This window comes from Ascaphus truei, chromosome 3 (genome assembly GCF_040206685.1).
Source record: "Ascaphus truei isolate aAscTru1 chromosome 3, aAscTru1.hap1, whole genome shotgun sequence".
NCBI classification, from domain to species: domain Eukaryota; kingdom Metazoa; phylum Chordata; class Amphibia; order Anura; family Ascaphidae; genus Ascaphus; species Ascaphus truei.
The window spans coordinates 11,264,155-11,287,699 of NC_134485.1; the positions used below are offsets into that span (position 1 = coordinate 11,264,155).

The window sequence follows — 23,545 nt, forward strand, 5'->3', positions numbered from 1 at the left end:
AGCCTGTCTGAGCGAGCCCTTACAGGGTTTAACAACACACAGTGTACCTGCTGCACAGGTACAGCTGGAGTGCATGCACCTTAACCCTAGGTGCTGCAGAGTTATGGTGCATGCATTGCAACAAGGTGTGGGAACAGGTAGCCATGCTGCATGCATGCACGCTAACAGCAGCCCCTTTGCTGCATGTGAAGAGAAGGCTCATTGTGTAAGGGAGTTGGCACTGTGGCACACAATGCAGCAGCAGCAGCAGCACCCTGCAGCTCCTCAGCACTGCAGCACCGTGCACACCCCGGCAGGGGGCGCTGTCCTGCAGTCCCCGGGCGGCTGTGGAGACGGCTCGTGCTTGTCACTGGGAGAGGGAGGGAGCACGTGCCGTGCGGTCCCAGGACCACCGAGGGGAGAGGGGTCACTCCCACCACACTGCCACCCCCCCCCCCCCGGTGCATGCAACATAGCATCATCACACCCCACGTCTGCAAGCAACCCCACGGATCCCCGGGACACTGACACCCTCAGCCCCACGTGCATCTCTATCCCCTGTATCCCTGGAGTTTGCTGCAGGAGGAGCAGCAGCAGCAGCAGCAGGGATACTACTTCTGCAAAGAGTGACATGGATCAGGTTTAAATGCTGCTGCTGCTGTAGGACAAGGAAGCAGGGAGGTAGCAGCTCTCCCACCCTGCATGACCTAACTGTACCACGCAGAGAGCCTGTAACCTCCTGGGTGCCTCTTCATCCACGCAGTGAGCCTGCAACCTCCTGGGTGCCTCTTCATCCACGCAGGGAGCCTACAACCTCCTGGGTGCCTCTTCATCCACACAGGAGTCTGCAACCTACAGAGTGCCTCTTCATCCACGCGGGAAGCCTGCAACCTCCTGGGTGCCTCTTCATCCACGCAGGGAGCCTACAACCTCCTGGGTGCCTCTTCATCCACACAGGAGTCTGCAACCTACAGAGTGCCTCTTCATCCACGCAGGAGACTGCAACCCACAGGGTGCCTCTTCAGCCTCCTTCCAGCTCTCTGCCCCGTGCTCCCTCTTTGCGCCGGGATTGCAGTAAAGCAGGCGCAGCAGAGTGATGGGAATATAGACCAAGCTGCCCCCAATATAAGGACGTGTTGTAGGGGGTGGGGGGGGGGCAGGGGCGAGCAGTGGGCATCAGATCCCATCACTGGACCTCCTGGACCTGCCACCCCACACACAAAGATAGTGCGTGAAAGTCTCCACCCTGGGATCTCTTGCACCCTTGGGTTGCCGCAGCTGGAGGATATAGGGTGGGAGTTGCAGGATCTGACCCATGTGTGCTGGGGTCTTTTGCTGACTTTGGGTTTGGGGAGGCTGGATGTGCCCTGCTGAGTCCCCCCGCCCCGGGCAGATTTGCCCCTGCAGGATGAGGAGAGCAGGATGCTGGGGGGTCTGCCTGGTCCTGAGTGCAGTGATGTCCCTGCAAGGTAAGTGACACGTTATTACTCTGGGGACATGAGAGGTGACCAGAGTGCGGGGCACGGGATGCTTCAGCACAGAAACTCTGCTTGATTTGTAAGATTTTGCTCCATTGAATGAACCCAGGTGTGTTACCTCTCATCTCCCGGGTCCTGTTCCTGGCATGGGTGCAGGACAAGATACCGCAGGGTCACTGCCTAATCCACATGTGCACAGGCTGCCAGCCACCTGTCAGTGTAACCCATTTAAAGTGCTCAGTAAGTATAGCATGCATGTTAACAAGGGGTTAAGTTATTCCAGGTAACCTGGAACTTATTGTGCAACTCAGGACAGGGGAACTCCAGCACTGCAGGGTTACAAGGGGTATTGGCACCATAATGCTTCAATACATGTGTACTGTATATACAGTATATCTATCTATATATAAATGCACAAATAAAAGCATTTCGTTAGCCACGGAACGGTATCATCTATTCAAATCTTGAATACACACGCACGCACGCACGCGCGCACGCACGCGCGCGCGCACGCACACACACACACACACACACACACACACACACACACACCATATAACAGCCTCCCCTGTTTGTGTATTTCTGTGGCAGCACTGTACATTATACTGTTACAGTATATATCAGAGACAGCACTGTACATTACACTGTTACAGTATATACAGTATATATCAGAGACAGCACTGTACATTACACTGTTACAGTATATACAGTATATATCAGAGACAGCACTGTACATTATACTGTTACAGTATTTATCAGAGACAGCACTGTACATTATACTGTTACAGTATATATCAGAGACAGCACTGTACATTATACTGTTACAGTATATATCAGAGACAGCACTGTACATTATACTGTTACAGTATATATCAGAGACAGCACTGTACATTATACTGTTACAGTATATATCAGAGACAGCACTGTACATTATACTGTTACAGTATATATCAGAGACAGCACTGTACATTATACTGTTACAGTATATATCAGAGACAGCACTGTACATTATACTGCTACAGTATATATCAGAGACAGCACTGTACATTATACTGCTACAGTATATATCAGAGACAGCACTGTACATTATACTGTTACAGTATATACAGTATATATCAGAGACAGCACTGTACATTATACTGTTACAGTATATATCAGAGACAGCAGTGCCTGAGACTAGTAAATACACAGGACCACTACTTTGTATTCACTTACAAGCAGTTTGTTAATGTTTCCAATATCTTTGTTTGCTTCTCTTTCTCTAGAATCAGTACGGGTTACATCTTCTGCAGATGGGATCCAGCTATCTTTGTCCTTGATCCGATAGACTAACGTTCATGCACAGTACCACTAGTTTTTTTTTTAAATAGTCATATCCAACCAGTGATGGTGATGCTAGTTTAACAGGCACCCGGGGTTGGCATACCTTGCGGTCCCTCGCCTGGCATGACAGATGGTACAATATTAGGTAAAGTCTGACAGCTACAGAGTTCCCCATGAGAGCATTCTGCTGGCTGCTGAATTACTCACAGAATATGCCAGATTTATATAAAGAATATTAGGTTAAAAGCAATAGTGCAGATGTGGCCAACTCCAGCTCTCAGAGACCACCAACAGGTTATGGTTTAAGGAAATCCCTGCTTCAGCACAAGTGGCTCAGTCCGTTGCTCAGTCGTTGACTGGCCAACTGCAGTCCTCAAGGGCCACCAACAAGTTATGTTCGAAGGATATCCCTGCTTCAGCACAAGTGGCTCAATCAGTGACTCGGTGGAAGACAGGTACAGGGAGCCTCCTGTGCTGAAGCATGGATATCCTGAAGACCTCACCTGTTGGTAGCCCTTGAGAGCTGGAGTTGGCCAGTCAATTGACTGACCAACTGTTTGAGCCACCTGTGCTGAAGCAGGGATATCCCTAATACCTGGTCTGTTAGTGGCCCCGGAGGATTCGAGTTGGCCACGCCTGCGGTAGGGTTGTATTTCTGGCATACTGTGAATCGGCATTTTATTATGTTTTGGCCTTTTTTTCTATATTTGATATACTGTATAAGCCATTAATTAATGGCCCGCACCCCACATCAGCTACTTGGTCCATTGTGGGGAATTCATGTCTGGGCTAGTGACAGATCTAAAGACCAAGTACAACCCCTCCTTTCCAAGGCATGCAGTGGCACTTTATTTGACTCATTCACAGCCAGTGTGTGTGTGAATAGGGGGATGCATTGGGTTGTGGCTCCCCCGTGGCAGTGAAATGGTTAATGCACACATAAGACCGGCTTTGTATAAGGATATACAATCCATATGACATCCCTGTATATTGAGAGCCATTTGCTTTACGTCTGTTTTCTTAGTCCTAAAATCTGTGCTGTACACTGCTTTATCATATGGAAATTCCATGAGTCCTTTAGGGTAGGCTATATACACTTTTACTACATGATACAGGTCTGTGATTAGTGCCTCTATAGAATTAAGAACTCTTGTATTGTATGACAGTGACATCTTAACCCCCTTAGTTGGCAGAAAGGACTTCTTAGCATTTATCTGGCGCTCTGGCAGCCAAGGTGTTAAAGAACAAGAGAAACTTATATTTACTAGTTCCCTCCAATGATATACCTGCTGGAAACACGCGCACACACACACACACACACACACACACACACACACACACACACACACACACACACACACACACACACACACACACACACACACACACACACACACACACACACACACACACACACACACACACACACACACACACACACACACACACACACACACACACACACACACACACACACACTATATATTTTATTTATATATATATATATATATATATATGTATATATCACAAGTATTGGGAACACTTGACCTTTCTTGTTTGGAATATCATGGAGCAGATTTAAATGTTTTATATGTAAGGCACAGAGAGATATATTCATTTACTAATGTTTTGAAAAGAGATGCTCTGGAGCCTGGAATAACGATCTCCCACACTAAAGACCAGCGTGCCTTTATCATGAAGGGGCCTTATTCTAGATTGTCCAAAAGGGCGTGTTGGGCTGATTGAGTCTGAAAACAGGTGCTACAGTATGCCACCATACTCCACAGACACCCAAGGCTTTCCATTTTAGGAAGTGGGTTCCTTTGCACTGGGATAGGGTTATCTCTAGTGACTTGCAGCACCAACTCGTGCGATGGGAAATGTTACATGATCTTGTGATATCAGTTATTAAAGTGAACGATCAAAAATATTTGTGGATAACAACACACCTCGTGATAGTTTCATCGCAGGGAGCTGACACTGACACTATAAAAGGAAAAATGGAACTGAGATTATCAAAGGAATCTGACACTTATATCTGACACTGGGATTGTTACGGAGAGCTGACACTTATATCTGATACTGGGATTGTTACGGAGAGCTGACACTTATATCTGATACTGGGATTGTTACGGAGAGCTGACACTTATATCTGACAATGGGATTGTTACGGAGAGCTGACACTTATATCTGACACTGGGATTGTTACGGAGAGCTGACACTTATATCTGACACTGGGATTGTTACGGAGAGCTGACACTTATATCTGACACTGGGATTGTTACGGAGAGCTGACACTTATATCTGACACTGGGACTGTTACAGAGAGCTGACACTTATATCTGACACTGGGATTGTTACGGAGAGCTGACACTTATATCTGACACTGGGATTGTTACGGAGAGCTGACACTTATATCTGACACTGGGATTGTTACGGAGAGCTGACACTTATATCTGACACTGGGATTGTTACGGAGAGCTGACACTTATATCTGACACTGGGATTGTTACGGAGAGCAGACACTTATATCTGGCACTGGGATTGTTACAGAGAGCTGACACTTATATCTGACACTGGGATTGTTACGGAGAGCTGACACTTATATCTGACACTGGGATTGTTACGGAGAGCTGACACTTATATCTGACACTGGGATTGTTACGGAGAGCTGACACTTATATCTGACACTGGGATTGTTACGGAGAGCTGACACTTATATCTGACACTGGGATTGTTACGGAGAGCTGACACTTATATCTGACACTGGGATTGTTACGGAGAGCTGACACTTATATCTGACACTGGGATTGTTACAGAGAGCTGACACTTATATCTGACACTGGGATTGTTACGGAGAGCTGACACTTATATCTGACACTGGGATTGTTACGGAGAGCTGACACTTATATCTGACACTGGGATAGTTACGGAGAGCTGACACTTATATCTGACACTGGGATTGTTACGGAGAGCTGACACTTATATCTGACGCTGGGATTGTTACGGAGAGCTGACACTTATATCTGACACTGGGATTGTTACGGAGAGCTGACACTTATATCTGACGCTGGGATTGTTACGGAGAGCTGACACTTATATCTGACACTGGGATTGTTACGGAGAGCTGACACTTATATCTGACGCTGGGATTGTTACGGAGAGCTGACACTTATATCTGACACTGGGATTGTTACGGAGAGCTGACACTTATATCTGACACTGGGATTGTTACGGAGAGCTGACACTTATATCTGACACTGGGATTGTTACGGAGAGCTGACACTTATATCTGACACTGGGATTGTTACGGAGAGCTGACACTTATATCTGACACTGGGATTGTTACGGAGAGCTGACACTTATATCTGACACTGGGACTGTTACAGAGAGCTGACACTTATATCTGGCACTGGGATTGTTACGGAGAGCTGACACTTATATCTGACACTGGGATTGTTACGGAGAGCTGACACTTATATCTGACACTGGGATTGTTACAGAGAGCTGACACTTATATCTGACACTGGGATTGTTACGGAGAGCTGACACTTATATCTGACACTGGGATTGTTACGGAGAGCTGACACTTATATCTGACACTGGGATTGTTACGGAGAGCTGACACTTATATCTGACGCTGGGATTGTTACGGAGAGCTGACACTTATATCTGACACTGGGATTGTTACGGAGAGCTGACACTTATATCTGACACTGGGATTGTTACGGAGAGCTGACACTTATATCTGACACTGGGATAGTTACGGAGAGCTGACACTTATATCTGACGCTGGGATTGTTACGGAGAGCTGACACTTATATCTGACACTGGGATTGTTACGGAGAGCTGACACTTATATCTGACACTGGGATTGTTACGGAGAGCTGACACTTATATCTGACACTGGGATAGTTACAGAGAGCTGACACTTATATCTGGCACTGGGATTGTTACGGAGAGCTGACACTTATATCTGACACTGGGATTGTTACGGAGAGCTGACACTTATATCTGACACTGGGATTGTTACGGAGAGCTGACACTTATATCTGGCACTGGGATTGTTACGGAGAGCTGACACTTATATCTGACACTGGGATTGTTACAGAGAGCTGACACTTATATCTGACACTGGGATTGTTACGGAGAGCTGACACTTATATCTGACACTGGGATAGTTACGGAGAGCTGACACTTATATCTGACACTGGGATTGTTACGGAGAGCTGACACTTATATCTGACACTGGGATTGTTACGGAGAGCTGACACTTATATCTGACACTGGGATTGTTACGGAGAGCTGACACTTATATCTGGCACTGGGATTGTTACGGAGAGCTGACACTTATATCTGACACTGGGATTGTTACGGAGAGCTGACACTTATATCTGACACTGGGATTGTTACAGAGAGCTGACACTTATATCTGACACTGGGATAGTTACGGAGAGCTGACACTTATATCTGACACTGGGATTGTTACGGAGAGCTGACACTTATATCTGACACTGGGATAGTTACGGAGAGCTGACACTTATATCTGACGCTGGGATTGTTACGGAGAGCTGACACTTATATCTGACACTGGGATTGTTACGGAGAGCTGACACTTATATCTGACACTGGGATTGTTACGGAGAGCTGACACTTATATCTGACACTGGGATTGTTACAGAGAGCTGACACTTATATCTGACACTGGGATTGTTACGGAGAGCTGACACTTATATCTGACACTGGGATTGTTACGGAGAGCTGACACTTATATCTGACACTGGGATTGTTACGGAGAGCTGACACTTATATCTGACACTGGGATAGTTACGGAGAGCTGACACTTATATCTGACACTGGGATTGTTACGGAGAGCTGACACTTATATCTGGCACTGGGATTGTTACGGAGAGCTGACACTTATATCTGACACTGGGATTGTTACGGAGAGCTGACACTTATATCTGACACTGGGATTGTTACGGAGAGCTGACACTTATATCTGACACTGGGATTGTTACAGAGAGCTGACACTTATATCTGACGCTGGGATTGTTACGGAGAGCTGACACTTATATCTGACGCTGGGATTGTTACGGAGAGCTGACACTTATATCTGACACTGGGATTGTTACGGAGAGCTGACACTTATATCTGACACTGGGATTGTTACGGTGAGCTGACACTTATATCTGACACTAGGATTGTTACGGAGAGCTGACACTTATATCTGACACTGGGATTGTTACGGAGAGCTGACACTTATATCTGACACTGGGATTGTTACGGAGAGCTGACACTTATATCTGACACTGGGATTGTTACGGAGAGCTGACACTTATATCTGACACTGGGATTGTTACGGAGAGCTGACACTTATATCTGACACTGGGATTGTTACGGAGAGCTGACACTTATATCTGACACTGGGATTGTTACGGAGAGCTGACACTTATATCTGACACTGGGATTGTTACGGAGAGCTGACACTTATATCTGACACTGGGATTGTTACGGAGAGCTGACACTTATATCTGACACTGGGATTGTTACGGAGAGCTGACACTTATATCTGACACTGGGATTGTTACGGAGAGCTGACACTTATATCTGACACTGGGATTGTTACGGAGAGCTGACACTTATATCTGACACTGGGATTGTTACGGAGAGCTGACACTTATATCTGACACTGGGATTGTTACGGAGAGCTGACACTTATATCTGACACTGGGATAGTTACGGAGAGCTGACACTTATATCTGACACTGGGATTGTTACGGAGAGCTGACACTTATATCTGACACTGGGATTGTTACGGAGAGCTGACACTTATATCTGACACTGGGATTGTTACGGAGAGCTGACACTTATATCTGACACTGGGATTGTTACGGAGAGCTGACACTTATATCTGACACTGGGATTGTTACGGAGAGCTGACACTTATATCTGACACTGGGATAGTTACAGAGAGCTGACACTTATATCTGGCACTGGGATTGTTACAGAGAGCTGACACTTATATCTGACACTGGGATTGTTACGGAGAGCTGACACTTATATCTGGCACTGGGATTGTTACGGAGAGCTGACACTTATATCTGACACTGGGATTGTTACGGAGAGCTGACACTTATATCTGACACTGGGATTGTTACGGAGAGCTGACACTTATATCTGACACTGGGATTGTTACGGAGAGCTGACACTTATATCTGACACTGGGATTGTTACGGAGAGCTGACACTTATATCTGACGCTGGGATTGTTACAGAGAGCTGACACTTATATCTGACACTGGGATTGTTACGGAGAGCTGACACTTATATCTGACACTGGGATTGTTACGGAGAGCTGACACTTATATCTGGCACTGGGATTGTTACGGAGAGCTGACACTTATATCTGACACTGGGATTGTTACGGAGAGCTGACACTTATATCTGACACTGGGATTGTTACGGAGAGCTGACACTTATATCTGACACTGGGATTGTTACAGAGAGCTGACACTTATATCTGGCACTGGGATTGTTACGGAGAGCTGACACTTATATCTGACACTGGGATTGTTACGGAGAGCTGACACTTATATCTGACACTGGGATTGTTACGGAGAGCTGACACTTATATCTGACACTGGGATTGTTACGGAGAGCTGACACTTATATCTGGCACTGGGATTGTTACGGAGAGCTGACACTTATATCTGACACTGGGATTGTTACGGAGAGCTGACACTTATATCTGACACTGGGATTGTTACGGAGAGCTGACACTTATATCTGACACTGGGATTGTTACAGAGAGCTGACACTTATATCTGACACTGGGATTGTTACGGAGAGCTGACACTTATATCTGACACTGGGATTGTTACGGAGAGCTGACACTTATATCTGACACTGGGATTGTTACGGAGAGCTGACACTTATATCTGACACTGGGATTGTTACAGAGAGCTGACACTTATATCTGACACTGGGATTGTTACGGAGAGCAGACACTTATATCTGACACTGGGATTGTTACGGAGAGCTGACACTTATATCTGACACTGGGATTGTTACGGAGAGCAGACACTTATATCTGACACTGGGATTGTTACGGAGAGCTGACACTTATATCTGACACTGGGATTGTTACGGAGAGCTGACACTTATATCTGACACTGGGATTGTTACGGAGAGCTGACACTTATATCTGACACTGGGATTGTTACGGAGAGCTGACACTTATATCTGACACTGGGATTGTTACGGAGAGCTGACACTTATATCTGACACTGGGATAGTTACGGAGAGCTGACACTTATATCTAACACTGGGATTGTTACGGAGAGCTGACACTTATATCTGACACTGGGATTGTTACGGAGAGCTGACACTTATATCTGACACTAGGATTGTTACGGAGAGCTGACACATATCTGGCACTGGGATTGTTACGGAGAGCTGACACTTATATCTGACACTGGGATTGTTACGGAGAGCTGACACTTATATCTGACACTGGGATTGTTACGGAGAGCTGACACTTATATCTGACACTGGGATTGTTACGGAGAGCTGACACTTATATCTGACACTGGGATTGTTACGGAGAGCTGACACTTATATCTGACACTGGGATTGTTACGGAGAGCTGACACTTATATCTGACACTGGGATTGTTACGGAGAGCTGACACTTATATCTGACACTGGGATTGTTACGGAGAGCTGACACTTATATCTGACACTGGGATTGTTACAGAGAGCTGACACTTATATCTGACACTGGGATTGTTACGGAGAGCTGACACTTATATCTGACACTGGGATTGTTACGGAGAGCTGACACTTATATCTGACACTGGGATTGTTACGGAGAGCTGACACTTATATCTGACACTGGGATTGTTACGGAGAGCTGACACTTATATCTGACACTGGGATTGTTACGGAGAGCTGACACTTATATCTGACACTGGGATTGTTACGGAGAGCTGACACTTATATCTGACACTGGGATTGTTACAGAGAGCTGACACTTATATCTGACACTGGGATTGTTACAGAGAGCTGACACTTATATCTGACACTGGGATTGTTACGGAGAGCTGACACTTATATCTGACACTGGGATTGTTACGGTGAGCTGACACTTATATCTGACACTGGGATTGTTACGGAGAGCTGACACTTATATCTGACACTGGGATTGTTACGGAGAGCTGACACTTATATCTGACACTGGGATTGTTACGGAGAGCTGACACTTATATCTGGCACTGGGATTGTTACGGAGAGCTGACACTTATATCTGACACTGGGATTGTTACGGAGAGCTGACACTTATATCTGACACTGGGATTGTTACGGAGAGCTGACACTTATATCTGGCACTGGGATTGTTACGGAGAGCTGACACTTATATCTGACACTGGGATTGTTACGGAGAGCTGACACTTATATCTGACACTGGGATTGTTACGGAGAGCTGACACTTATATCTGACACTGGGATTGTTACGGAGAGCTGACACTTATATCTGACACTGGGATTGTTACGGAGAGCTGACACTTATATCTGACACTGGGATTGTTACGGAGAGCTGACACTTATATCTGACACTGGGATTGTTACAGAGAGCTGACACTTCAATTTGACACTGGGATTGTTACAAAGAGCTGACACTCAGAGCTGATGTTCGAACTGTAAAAGTGGAGTTGACACAGGAAGACGGTATTGGGATTGTAATCGGGAGCTGCTATTGGGATTGTAAGCAGGCTGATAATACTGTATCACTTTCTTTTGTTGTCATTTATTCAGAAATAGACCTTAGAAATGTGTTCCCAAAGAATGATGATATAGTAAATATGTTTTTTTTTCCCTACAAAACTGTATTCCAGTTTGTGCTTCAACTCGCTGTGTTTCCTAGACAAGCGCGCACAGTATGTGTGAGCTGTGACAGTGAGCGTGCCACGCTGCTGTGTGTGAGTGTACGCGACGTACGGCATGCGATGTGATTCCAATGCGATCAGGCTCTGATCAGCGTGTGAATCCCATCACTGCGCGGCCCCTTTCATGGGGATAACGCGCTCACTACTCCTGTCGCTGCCGCACCGGAAGACTCAGTCACTTCTACACAGGCAGAAGGAATGAGATTGTGCTGCACAGGAGGGGGTTTCTTGGCAGCCCCACCAGGTGGGAAATCCTGGCTGCAGCTACATGCCAACTTTTTAAAGATGATAATATGTAATACTCCGTCTCTCGTTAAATAAATGCTGCAGTATGAAGCTGTGTGCTCTTCAATGTAAAGCAGGGTTGGGCGTCAACAAACTCTGGTAGCCATCACAGTTTTCTTCTTTTAGAAGTGGATCCACTGACTTCAAAAAAGGAGAATGTACCTGTGGAAATGATTCACTTACACCAGGTCTCCCCCCCCCCCCCCCTTACCCTCCTCAAATACTGAGCTACCTGTGCTGAAGCAGGGATATGCTGAAAACGGGACCTGTTGGTGACCCTTGGGGACTGGAGACTGGAGTTGCCCACTGCTGCTTTAAGATTACATGATGGAGGTTACTTCAAGCTAACGAGATTGAGTTATCTGATGCTGTATACAAATATTTCCTTTCTGTATCCGGTATGTACATTTATAAAACACAAGCGTAAAAAAAACCCCACCCTTCCCCTAACATCACAGCACGGCGTGCAATGAGGTGTCTGCATGGTCTGTAAATCCTATAAAGACCGAAATACCTACAACACAATGTATCTGGCCAGTAGAGGAGGAGAGAACATAGTGTCTGATCATTAAAACACCAGGTGTGTGTGTGTGTGTGTGCGTGCGCGCGCGTGTGTGTGTGCGCGCGTGTGTGTTTGTGTTTTAGGATGGTAGCAATACATGTTAAAACCACAATGGTCTTCCCGCTGTCAGCTGACATATTATCAGACATTACCTAATTAAGCACCCACTTACACCGCATCCTTAGAGAACAAACGCGGTTCACATTTCTGCACGCTTTATAGCACGTCTCTGCTTCAGCACGGCGGTTCTAAGTTTTAGAAATGCATTGTAATTTCCGCTCATTAGCAGTAAGCTATTATTTTGCTCCTGAACTAGTTTATTCGATTTCTTTTAATAAGCAGCTCTGCCTGTGTCTGCCGCAGCGATCTTTCTGTTTCACAGCGTGGGCTGCGATACACATTGTTGCTTTGTCAGGTATTTCTTAAAAGGATTTTTTTGTGCCTGTCTTGTGCTCTGGCATATTTCCATTTACGTACCGGCTGTATATGTAGGACTGCATTGTCCCTTTCCCACATAGTCGGGCAGGATCTGTAGGAACCCTATACAAACTCTGAACAACATCTGTTTGCAAATAATAAAAGAAATAACTTTTCACTCTGGAAGAAAGGAGGCATAAGGAACATAGGAGAATTCAAATAATAGAAGATACACAAATAAAGCTGATCATACTGCAGTGATAGAAACACTATTTGAGGCTCAGGCGCTGGAGGTGGACAGGTCAGGTATACTCTGCACTATCGAATGCTGCACTTTGTTCTCAAACTGTGGTCCCCAAAGATTTTAGTGGAAACCCTTCCAAAAATGCACTGCAGGCTGCTCTCTGCTGCCGGCTGTAGGTTTTCAGTAACTGATGAACACTGGGGAACTTATTCTCTATCAGCCGAAGGGGACAATCAGGACGAAATTCCCCATAGATTTCAATGGGGGTATTTTGTCCAAGAACAGTCCAATCGGCCACTTTGGCTGATATAGAATAAGCCGCTAAACCTTATATCCAAGTCGAGGTTATGTTACAGAGCTGCCCCAAGGGTCTATGTGGTGATCATCCAAATTCTTATTATAGTTGCAGTGGTCTGTGGCATGGAAAAGTTTGAGAACCCCTGTTAAATTACACTCAGACGTAGTACATGCATGGCAGAGCTTCTCAGCAGAGGGAGTGGAGGAAAATACGGCACCCTATCCTTCTAATGTGTAAAGAGACATGTTTTTTGACGGTTTTGAGATCTCCACACACTATAATTCCATCTATGAAGAACTCTCATGGTTGATCCCCTGAGAAGAATCACAACCTGCTACATTCCAGTATCTCTCCGGCCCATCTGGCAGTAACCGGGATAAAGTCCCAGTTCCAGTCAGCTGGCACAACCATTCATTTAGACATTGCCATTCACCAGATTATGTGCCGGCACCTTTCCATCAGCGGTTTGTCTAACTTTACCTAAACTATTGTTGAACGTGGTGCTGGGGCTTGGCCGGAAACCAGGCTTAGGAAGAACGCGATCCACATGGATGGTCTATGAGCCGCGTGGACATGTGGCTAGTCCTACAATGCTTTCCTTCTGCTCCGGACAGGGTCATTTATGTTAAATCCTTATGTGTCAGGTTTCTAGGGTGAGCTGTCGTCATTTTGGGGACTTTACCATTACAACTGTGATTGTTTGTTATGGCCCATAGGACTTTACAAACGAGACAATACCGTACCGGGAATTATTATACAATACTATAAGTGCAGAAAACTCAGACAATAGGAGAGTAAATCCCTGCCCGCAGAGCTTACAATCTAAGTGGTATGTTGGGAGATTTACAGAGGCAGCAGATGAAGGAATAAGGCTGAGCTCTGACAGAAGGCGATGCGACGTGCGTGCGCTAATGTGCGCGCTCACGTCCGTCCGCAAATTTGGGTTGTGCGGTGGGTGTTTTCAAACTGAAAACTCCACCGGCGGCAAAGTGCAGCGTTGTCGCTGCGACATTTTGCCGGCACAACCCGAATGGAAATTTGGGGCTACAGTCGCGTGACGCGAGCTGGTTCAGCCAATAAAGGCGAAACAGCTCCGTGACGCGTTCGTTACACGCCCCCAAACGCCGCGGTCTGGCTCCTGCAGTTTGAGCACAGATCTCTGTGCTGCAGGAGCGCGTGGTGGGGGCGAGAACGCTAGCAAGCGGCCGTAGCAGCCGGTCAGAGCGAGCCCATAAGTGCTGTAGATGGCAGCGCTTGGCCACAGTGGTTGGTAGGGAGTGACTGTGGGTGTGGGACAGTACCCGTGAGTGCAGGCTATTGGGATGCTTCATTTAAAAGGTGAGTTTGACTTAAAGGTAGGAGAGGGTGCTCGGCGTATACTGAGTGTGAGGGAGTTCCACAGGTAAGGGGCAGTGAGGGAAAAGGGTTTTAAGACGAGAGAGAGCGGTAGAGGGGAAAGGGGTGGAAAGGAGACAGTTATGGGTAGAGCGCAGGAGACGAGCAGGGGCATAGCGAGAGAACAGAACTGATATGTAGGAAGGAAAAGATCACTGGAATAATCCAGGAAATACGTGGAATAACAGTAAAAGAAGATTCTCTTGGATTCCCTATCTCAGTGTTTCCTGCATGGTCTATACAGCATTTTTAACTTTAATACAGTAATCTCATGCTCATGCTCTATTCTTACCTTGTTTGAATCCTTTTCCCTTTGCATTTCTGGAGACATAGCTGGTACTGCACAGGGATTAAATTAATTATAAAAACGCTGTCACAGGAACATTACGTGTTTCCCTCAAATGTGACAGAAGTTTGGCAACGCGGAGTTAATGATTTATAGTAGTAATCATTTCCTATTGTGCCTTTATCATTATATGACCAGTCCGAATAGCTGCTTTTGACATCATGTAATATATTGAATTCATACGGTTAACTTTTCTTAAACCGTACGTATGACATCTTAGTTGTGATAAAGCAAAATGTGTGAAGGTTACGGCTCGGAAACTTCGAATGCTGCATTTCCTTACACTTCAGTTTAATAATAAGGGAGAAGCAGTAAATGACCATAACCCAGCGTTTTTATAATGACTCTCTATATTGTGGAACAGTGAACATATTTCCATGTCCTTCAGTTAATTGCAAAGTTTTCAGATGCACCAGACCGGACATGCCAGGCTCCGGTAACCCCGGGACACGCCAGGCTCCGGTAACCCCGGGACACGCCAGGCTCCGGTAACTCCGGGACACGCCAGGCTCCGGTAACCCAGGGACACGCCAGGCTCCGGTAACCCAGGGACACGCCAGGCTCCGGTAACCCCGGGACACGCCAGGCTCCGGTAACCCAGGGACACGCCAGGCTCCGGTAACCCAGGGACAGGCCAGGCTCCGGTAACCCAGGGACACGCCAGGCTCCCGTAACCCAGGGACACGCCAGGCTCCGGTAACCCAGGGACACGCCAGGCTCCGGTAGCCCAGGATGGCCATTGGGATGGTCATTGAAAAAAATCTAATGCCCATGTGTAAAAATGACTGTTTTGGGGTTTAATTTAATTTATTGTGCCAAAGTTGCGATGTTTCGGCCGATGCAACGGCCTTTCTCAAGTATTAGTGCATTGCCCGAAACGTCGCAACGTTGGCGCAATAAATGAGTGTGTAAGAAATCCGTAGTGCCCGGAATCACTTCCTTTTTTCTAGGCACTGGATTACAAACAGGTTTTCCTTGGGCCAGGAGCACCGGTAATTGTATCATTGAATATTATTTCCCTATGGTGTGCAGCATTTAAATTCTATGTTACGTTGGGGTTTAATTTTCCGTACACTATAAAAAGCCACATGTCTGCTTATTTCCATTTAACATACAGAACTCATCTTGTGCTGAGTATACTGAGTAATCACTTCAAGAGTAGGTAATAGTGATTTGAATATGGATCAGATGCACTTAGCTCCGTTATTTTCCCTGAATTGGCGGGTATCCACCCAGCTAAATATACGCAAAACCAATGGCCGTCATTTAACTCCTTGGGGGGGAGAGACCTTCCTTCAAACCACACGTGGACAGCACACCTGAGGTACCTGAGCTATATGCCAACAGGAGCCATTTAGGAGAAGGGAGTGGCTCATTGAATAAAGATACTGAGTTTGAAGCCGGTTCAATTCCTGGTGTCAGCTCCTTGTGATCTTAGGTAAGTCACTTTATCTCCCTTGTGCCTCCGCACCAGAAATGGGATTTGGATAAACATTAAATGGCTCCTTTAAGCAACTGATATGAAATTAGCAGCAGCAGAAACTCCCGAGGGTCACACTAAGGTCGGGCGGCCAGGTGAAGAGCTCAGAGGGGCTCAACTCCAGTCCTCAAGACCATCCAAGAGATCAGGTTTTCAGGATATCCCAGCTTCAGCACAGGTGGTTCAATCAGTGGCTCAGTCTTCCGCTGAGCCACTGATAGAGCCACCTGTGCTGAAGCTGGGATATCCTGGAAACCTGACCTCCCGGGTAGGGTGAGCAGACGTCCCAGTTTAGCTGGGACAGTCCCGGATTTTGGCCATTTGTTCCGGGCCCTGACTTTTCTGGCCACTATCCTGGTTTTCCTGTGCGCTGGCCGCGCATGCGCAATCAATGCTTGCCGGCCACGCATGTGCTGCGCATGCACACAAGCGCACAAGTGACGATCGTCATGGGCGGTTGTCAAGGGCTGATTGTGCATAAGCGGGCAGCAGATGCTGATCGCGCATGCGTAGCCAGCATGCGCTCATTGTGCATGTGCAGTCGGCGCTCGCTGTTTGCGCATGCACAGTCAGCGCTCGCATCTGCGCATGCACGGCAATTGTCCCAGTTTTTGCCAGGAGAAATATGGTCACCCTAGTCTTGGGGGTTCTTGAGGACTGGAGTTCAGCACCAGTGGTGTAGACCAGCGGCGCACAAACTGGGGGGTGCGTCCCCCCACAAGGGGGCTGAAACTTTTCAGGAGTGGCGTTTACAAAGGCCCCACACTGAGAGCGCGAGGCCTCTGTAAACTTAAATACCAGGCTCTGGTCACGCGTCTCTGACACCGCAGCGTCAAATGACGCCCTGTTGCCATGGAGACGTGACGTCACATGACCACACAGCATCATTTGACGCATCATTAGACGTGACGGGGGGCGCGACCGAGGAGGGAACAGGTAGGGTGGCGCAGGTGCGGGGAGTTTGCGTTACCGCTGGTGTAGATCGTTCTTTGCTCAACCTGAGGATGGACCTTGCACTCAAGTAGTTGTCTTAAAAAGTGTTCTGGTAGTTGAAATAAAGAAAAGGTATCACCTACTGTCGAAGAAATCACAACGCAACACACTCGCCTTCCAATCTACCACGCTGAATTCAACCAAATTCCCACCTGCAGAAACACAGCAGCAAAACGACCTGCCTGTGTCTTTGTTTAAACCTCATAGTGAATGCATCCAATAAACATGAATAATTTAGCAGTTCTATATTTGAACAGCAGAACGCCTGATCCGGTATAACACACGTCTTTACCTTGCTACCTAAGTTGTAAACATTTCGTGCAGTCACAGTGAATCTTTTTAGAGAATAAAAGGACACGTTTTGCGATCAAGTCGCCGGTTATTTTTTAACGGTGGAAGGTTTTGAAACGGGGGCGCGGGGTCCTGCGGAGCAGATCTGCGCCTGGCATTGAGTTCTTTCCTAATGACTTTCCTTCCGGGGGGATTTGGGAAACGTCGCATTGTAGTTTGCTGCGGTATGGCTATCTCTACCAGCTAAAAATAACATGTCAGCTGTCCGAAATTGGCCATTGACACAATAAATAACACAATACACAAGGCAATAAATAAATACAATGCTAACTGTTTAAAATGAGTACGAGAGACCCTGATGGGCGCCATGCCACGGGCCTGCAGCTATCTGATGTATGAGTTTCTGGCACTGAGGAGGTTAAATAAAATGAAAATAAAAAAGGGTTTTCCCCGTTCAGCCTTCCATGCTTCATACTATTACTTTATTTCTTTATTAATTTGCTTTTAGAGGAGCAATTAGTGCGATTAAAAAAATAAATAAAAAATTATTTAACATAGGGTTGAAGCAGGGGGTCTTTGGAGCTGAACCCCTTTAATTTCAGCTCTGGGGACCCCCTGCTTCCTGAGATACCTCCAAAGGGAATGCCAGTATCTTGACAAAGGTTAAAGCTCCCGCGTCACGCGGGCCAATAGGAAGCCGAGCCTAATGATGTCATGGCTTCCTATTGGCCCGCAGGATGCGGGCGCTGTGAAACTCCGCCATTGCGTGAACCGTTAGCCGAGTGGAGTCGGCTACCGGCACCTACTACGGAGGTAAGTATCTCCGGACAGAGGTGGTCCCCGGAGCTGAAATTAAGGGGTTCAGCTCATGAGACCCACTGCTTCAATTCTGTGTTAAAAAATAATAATAAAAGCACATGAATTCTCTATAACCCACCTGCTCTCTCTAAAGCTTCCACATGTTGTGTTAGGCATGTAGTACTTCCTCTCTCTGTGTGTGTGTCCTGTCACTAATGTTCCCCGTGTTCTAATGTTCCCTATTTTACATCTTCCCCTCTCTACATTACACCCGCGACGGTCCGTGACAGTGGTCTACAGATTACGTGGCACTTGTGGCTGTGAACAGTGCGGCTTTAACGGGGAGACAGAACAGGGCCCAATTTCTTGGGCGCTGTTGGCCAGATGGGGACCAGGCATTTGTTCTCCTAAGCTGCAATGAGCCTGGAAGCTAAGGAGTTAAAGATAAATATAGCGCCGTATCTATGGTATTGCATCCGTTAGCGGGACGCTCTGTGTCAAATTGGCGCATCATTTAATGAATGATTTGCACCATGGAAACAGACGCTGACATGCGCAAAATGATACCCCGCCAGGCATTATTTCATGTGCAAAAATGTCGGATATATCTGCACAGCGTCAACTTCTAGAACAAGGGATCCAGGTGACCTCTCCCTGTATTTACAGTAACAATGACCTATACCAGGGCTGGCCAACTCCAGGCCTCAAGGGCCACCAACAGGTCAGGTTTTCAGGATATCCCTGCTTCAGCACAGTCTTTGACTGAGCCACTGATTGAGCCTCCTGTGCTGTAGCAGGGATATCCCCAATGTGACGGTCGGGGCAAATATGACTGTGGTTAATAAAAGTAAAGCCCTGCATTACCCCAGCCTATCAATAATACCGTTGTATTATGCCCTGTGTGTGTATAGCTATCTATTATGTTGCCGGGTTCCAGCACCTCAGGGACAAGGGGTTAATTTTGGTTGCAGGAGAAATGTTGCAAAAGTTGTCTGTGACCTTTCCATGTAACAGTTTGCATGTTGGTCTTTGTAATGTTACATTTCTACCCACCAATCAGGGGCCGGGCAGGTAGACAGCACTTGGACTGTGAATGTTGCAAAGTGGTGGGTTTGTGTATAAGAAGGTGGTGGGTTTGTGTATAAGAAGGTGGTGAGGGAAGTGAGCTGAAGGAATTGCAAAGGAATTGCATCAGCTGTTAGCTCATCTCACGTTTCTGTACCAGAGAGGATCCCAGTGCTGGTGCCAGGCCTGGAGTCCAGTCCAGAAGACATCCTGTGGGGAAAGATCAGGGGAATTCTCTCTAGGGAGGTCCCTGCACCTAGGACTATAGGTCCCCCAGTTTCCCCAGTTGTTAGTAGGTGTGTTATCTGTTTATCTGTATTATTGTGGATTCATGTTTTCCAATAAATACATCTTATAAACGGTTGTGTTTCTGTCTGGCAATATTGATCCCTAGTATTAGTCTTGGTCCCCTGCGACACCCAATACCTTACCTGTTGGTGGCCCTTGAGGACTGGAGTTGGCCAGTCAAAGACTGACCCACTGATTGATCCACCTGTGCTGAAGCCGGGATATCCTGAAAACATCACCTGTTGGTGGCCCATGAGGGAGGGCTTGGGTTGCCCACCTTTGAACTAATGGCAATGCCTTTTGTAACAAAATCTGACCCCTGTAACAATCTTAATACCTTTTTATAAGTTGGTTTGGAAACAAGTGAGCGCGACTTGAGAGGGGTTTGATTTCCTCCCTTTTTGTCGGATATCACTTTACTTTCATCAAGAGTTTGCACAAGCAAAACTCCCTCCCCCCCCGCCTCCTTAACCTTTATCCTAGCCGGCACACCCTACGGAGGTAAGTATCTCTGGAAGCCGGGGGTCCCTGCGGCGGAAATGAAAGGGGTTCAGGTCCGGGAAACCCCAACTTCAATCCTATGCTAAAAAAAAACCCCGACGTGCATTCCCTGAAATCCTGCACAGTATCAGTACTTTTAAATACCACTGGCCAATGTAGAAAGTGTGGGATTCTCTTGAGCACGGTAACAGTTTCAACAGAGATATACATTTTGCTTTATTGAAAGAATAACCTTCCCTTTCCCTTCCTTCCGAATGAGATTGAACTCAGCCATCAATCCAACTTTTAAATACAGCCCTGCGCCCCCGGCTCGGTGAGGCCGCAGGAGCCTCACAGTGAATAACGCTCCGTTCGCCTTCTCATTAACCTGATGGCTGCGCAATAGCAATGTATACTGTATATAGTGACTTTATTGATACACGTTTGTAGCTGCTCGTTCTAATTAGCTCACAATAACGTTTCATGGAAGAGCGCGATTGATTTATATTCAAGGAATTAGATTAATTATATTCTCTGCTCGGGGCTGCCGCTGGGATGAGGACAAATAGAGAGATGGCGCAAGAAACCCTATAATTGAATTTAGTGGGAGCTGGTGGGGGGTCGGCAAAGCAAGCCTGAGATTTCAGGTGGTTACACCGGCGCGGTAATGCGGAACCTGCCAGATAAAGTGTGGTAATGACGATCCAGTCCGGGTTTTCTGTGCCGTGTTCTGATCTGTTGGTGAGCGTTGAAGAAAGACCGGGCTGGATCTTTAGAACGGTTGACTTGCAGTCGGCTTAAATCCCAAATTACTGTTGGTCGCCCATACCGATGTGCTGTAGCAGACCTAAGGGTTTCCGGTACTGGGGTAAGCTGTAGTCACCTGACTGCCAGAAGCTTAACGCTGCGGGGGGGGCTCCGATCCGGAAGCATGGACCTCCCGCTGCGCGACTGCGGCAGGCGCTGTGTCCGGAGCGGCAGGTTTTTGCTTTTACAGCCGTGGTTCTGTTGACCGTAAGTGTGGCTACATCTGTAAGGCCTCGCTCAGACAGGCTGCTACGTCCACGCGCTTGTGTACGCGCCTCCGCCGCGCGCTCCTGCAGCCCAGCGATCTGCGCTCAAACTGCAGGAGTTGGGTTGCGGCGTTTGGGGGCGTGGTGGGGGTGGGAGTGGGGGTGCGTAACGAACACGTCACGGAGCTGGTTCGCCTTTATTGGCTGCACCAGCTCACATGGCGCGACTGCAGCCCCAAATTTCAGTTTGGGTTGTGGCGGCAAAATGTTGCAGCGTCAACGCTACACTTTGCCGCCACAAGCAGTTTCTGGTGTGACAACTGTCATCCACTAGACTGAAAGAGTGACGATCGTGCGTGCAACGCGGCCTGTCTGAGCGAGGCCTAAGATGTCAGTCTCCATATCAGGCATCCAAAGTAGGGGCCACATGGGATACAGGCACTCATAGAGCCGGGGCGGCCAACTCCAGCCCTCATGAGCTACCAGCAGGTCAGTTTTTCAGGATACCCCTGCTTCAGCACAGGTGGCGCAGTCTTCGACTGCACCACCTGTGCTGAAGCAGGGATATCCTGTAAAACTGACATGGTGGTAGCGCTTGAGAACTGGAGTTTGGTTTCCCCTGAACAGGAGACAGGACCTATGTCTTCTGCCGAACTCTTACAAGGGAAATCCCTCCCATGAGCAAAGTGCACTAATGGCAGAGACGCGCTTACGTTGTCACGTGCGGGGGGCGGATTTATTTTTTTAAAAACAAATCTGACACCTATTAGTTTTTCAAAATATATTTGTGAGTTAGTTTGTGGACATTTTAAGCTGAGACTTAGGAGGGGTTGAGTTCCTCTGGTTGCTCCGTTTTGCGTCATGTGTATGTTCTGCAAGAGTATGCACTGGCAGAGCCCTCTCTGACAAGGACCGAGTAGACTAAGGGGCTGGTTTTATATACAGGCATACCCCGGTTTAAGGACACTCACTTTAAGTACACTCGCGAGTAAGTACATATCGCTCAATAGGCAAACGGCAGCTCGCGCATGCGCCTGTCAGCACGTCCTGAACAACAATACCAGCTCCCTACCTGCACCGAAGCTGTGCACAAGCGGGGAGACTATAGAGCCTATTACACATGTGTTATTTACATCAGTTATGCCTGTATATGATGATTGCAGTACAGTACATGCATCGATAAGTGGGGAAACGGGAGTGTTTCACTTTAAGTACATTTTCGCTTTACATATATGCTCCGGTCCCATTGCGTACGTTAATGCGGGGTATGCCTGTGTTACATACATGCTCCGGTCCCATTGCGTACGTTAATGCGGGGTATGCCTGATACTCAGAAGAGACTGCACTGATGGTTTTTCGGACAAATACTCCAACCTAAAACAATGGGGGTTTTCCTTCCGAAAATGTCTCGGAGAGTTATAGAAAACACTGTTTCATTAAGAGGCCCCCAAAGAAATGAAACGTGTAATTAATTCCTAAAAAAAATAAGGCAGCCAAATCTTTTCTATTTGAACGGTTAGATGTGTTTCAAGAAGCCACTTACACTGTTCAATGCTTTGCAATACGTTGTTTTCTGCGCGGCGACACAGAGCGCTTCCTGATCCAGACTTAGCTTTACTCGCGGCGTAATGTGGCAGGAGAGAGCTCGAGGGACCCGGGAAGTGACACTCCTCAGGGTGAGCATCTGCATATCTTTACCCCAATTAATCACTGGCAGTTTAATCACTTGATTGACAGGTGACAATGAGGTGCCGGCGGCCATACAGTATCCCGCTCCCGGAGGACTATTCCCCTGCAGATATGTCCAGAAGAAAAAGAAGTGTTGGGATCTAGAGCAGGGGTTCTCAAGTCCAGTCAGGTTTTC

The 23,545-nt window shown here is 47.0% G+C and overlaps 1 protein-coding gene across 1 annotated transcript in view; it reads left to right on the forward strand.

Annotated features, from left to right (window-relative positions):
• Positions 1-333: 333 nt before the first annotated feature.
• The window catches only part of IGSF11 (immunoglobulin superfamily member 11), a 255,698-nt gene continuing 232,486 nt past the window's right edge, over positions 334-23,545 (forward strand). Inside the window, exon 1 of the mRNA XM_075593642.1 lies at positions 334-1,448. Within this exon, the coding sequence (XP_075449757.1) occupies positions 1,340-1,448 (109 nt within the window). The 5' untranslated portion in view covers positions 334-1,339. The remainder of the gene's footprint in view (positions 1,449-23,545) is intronic.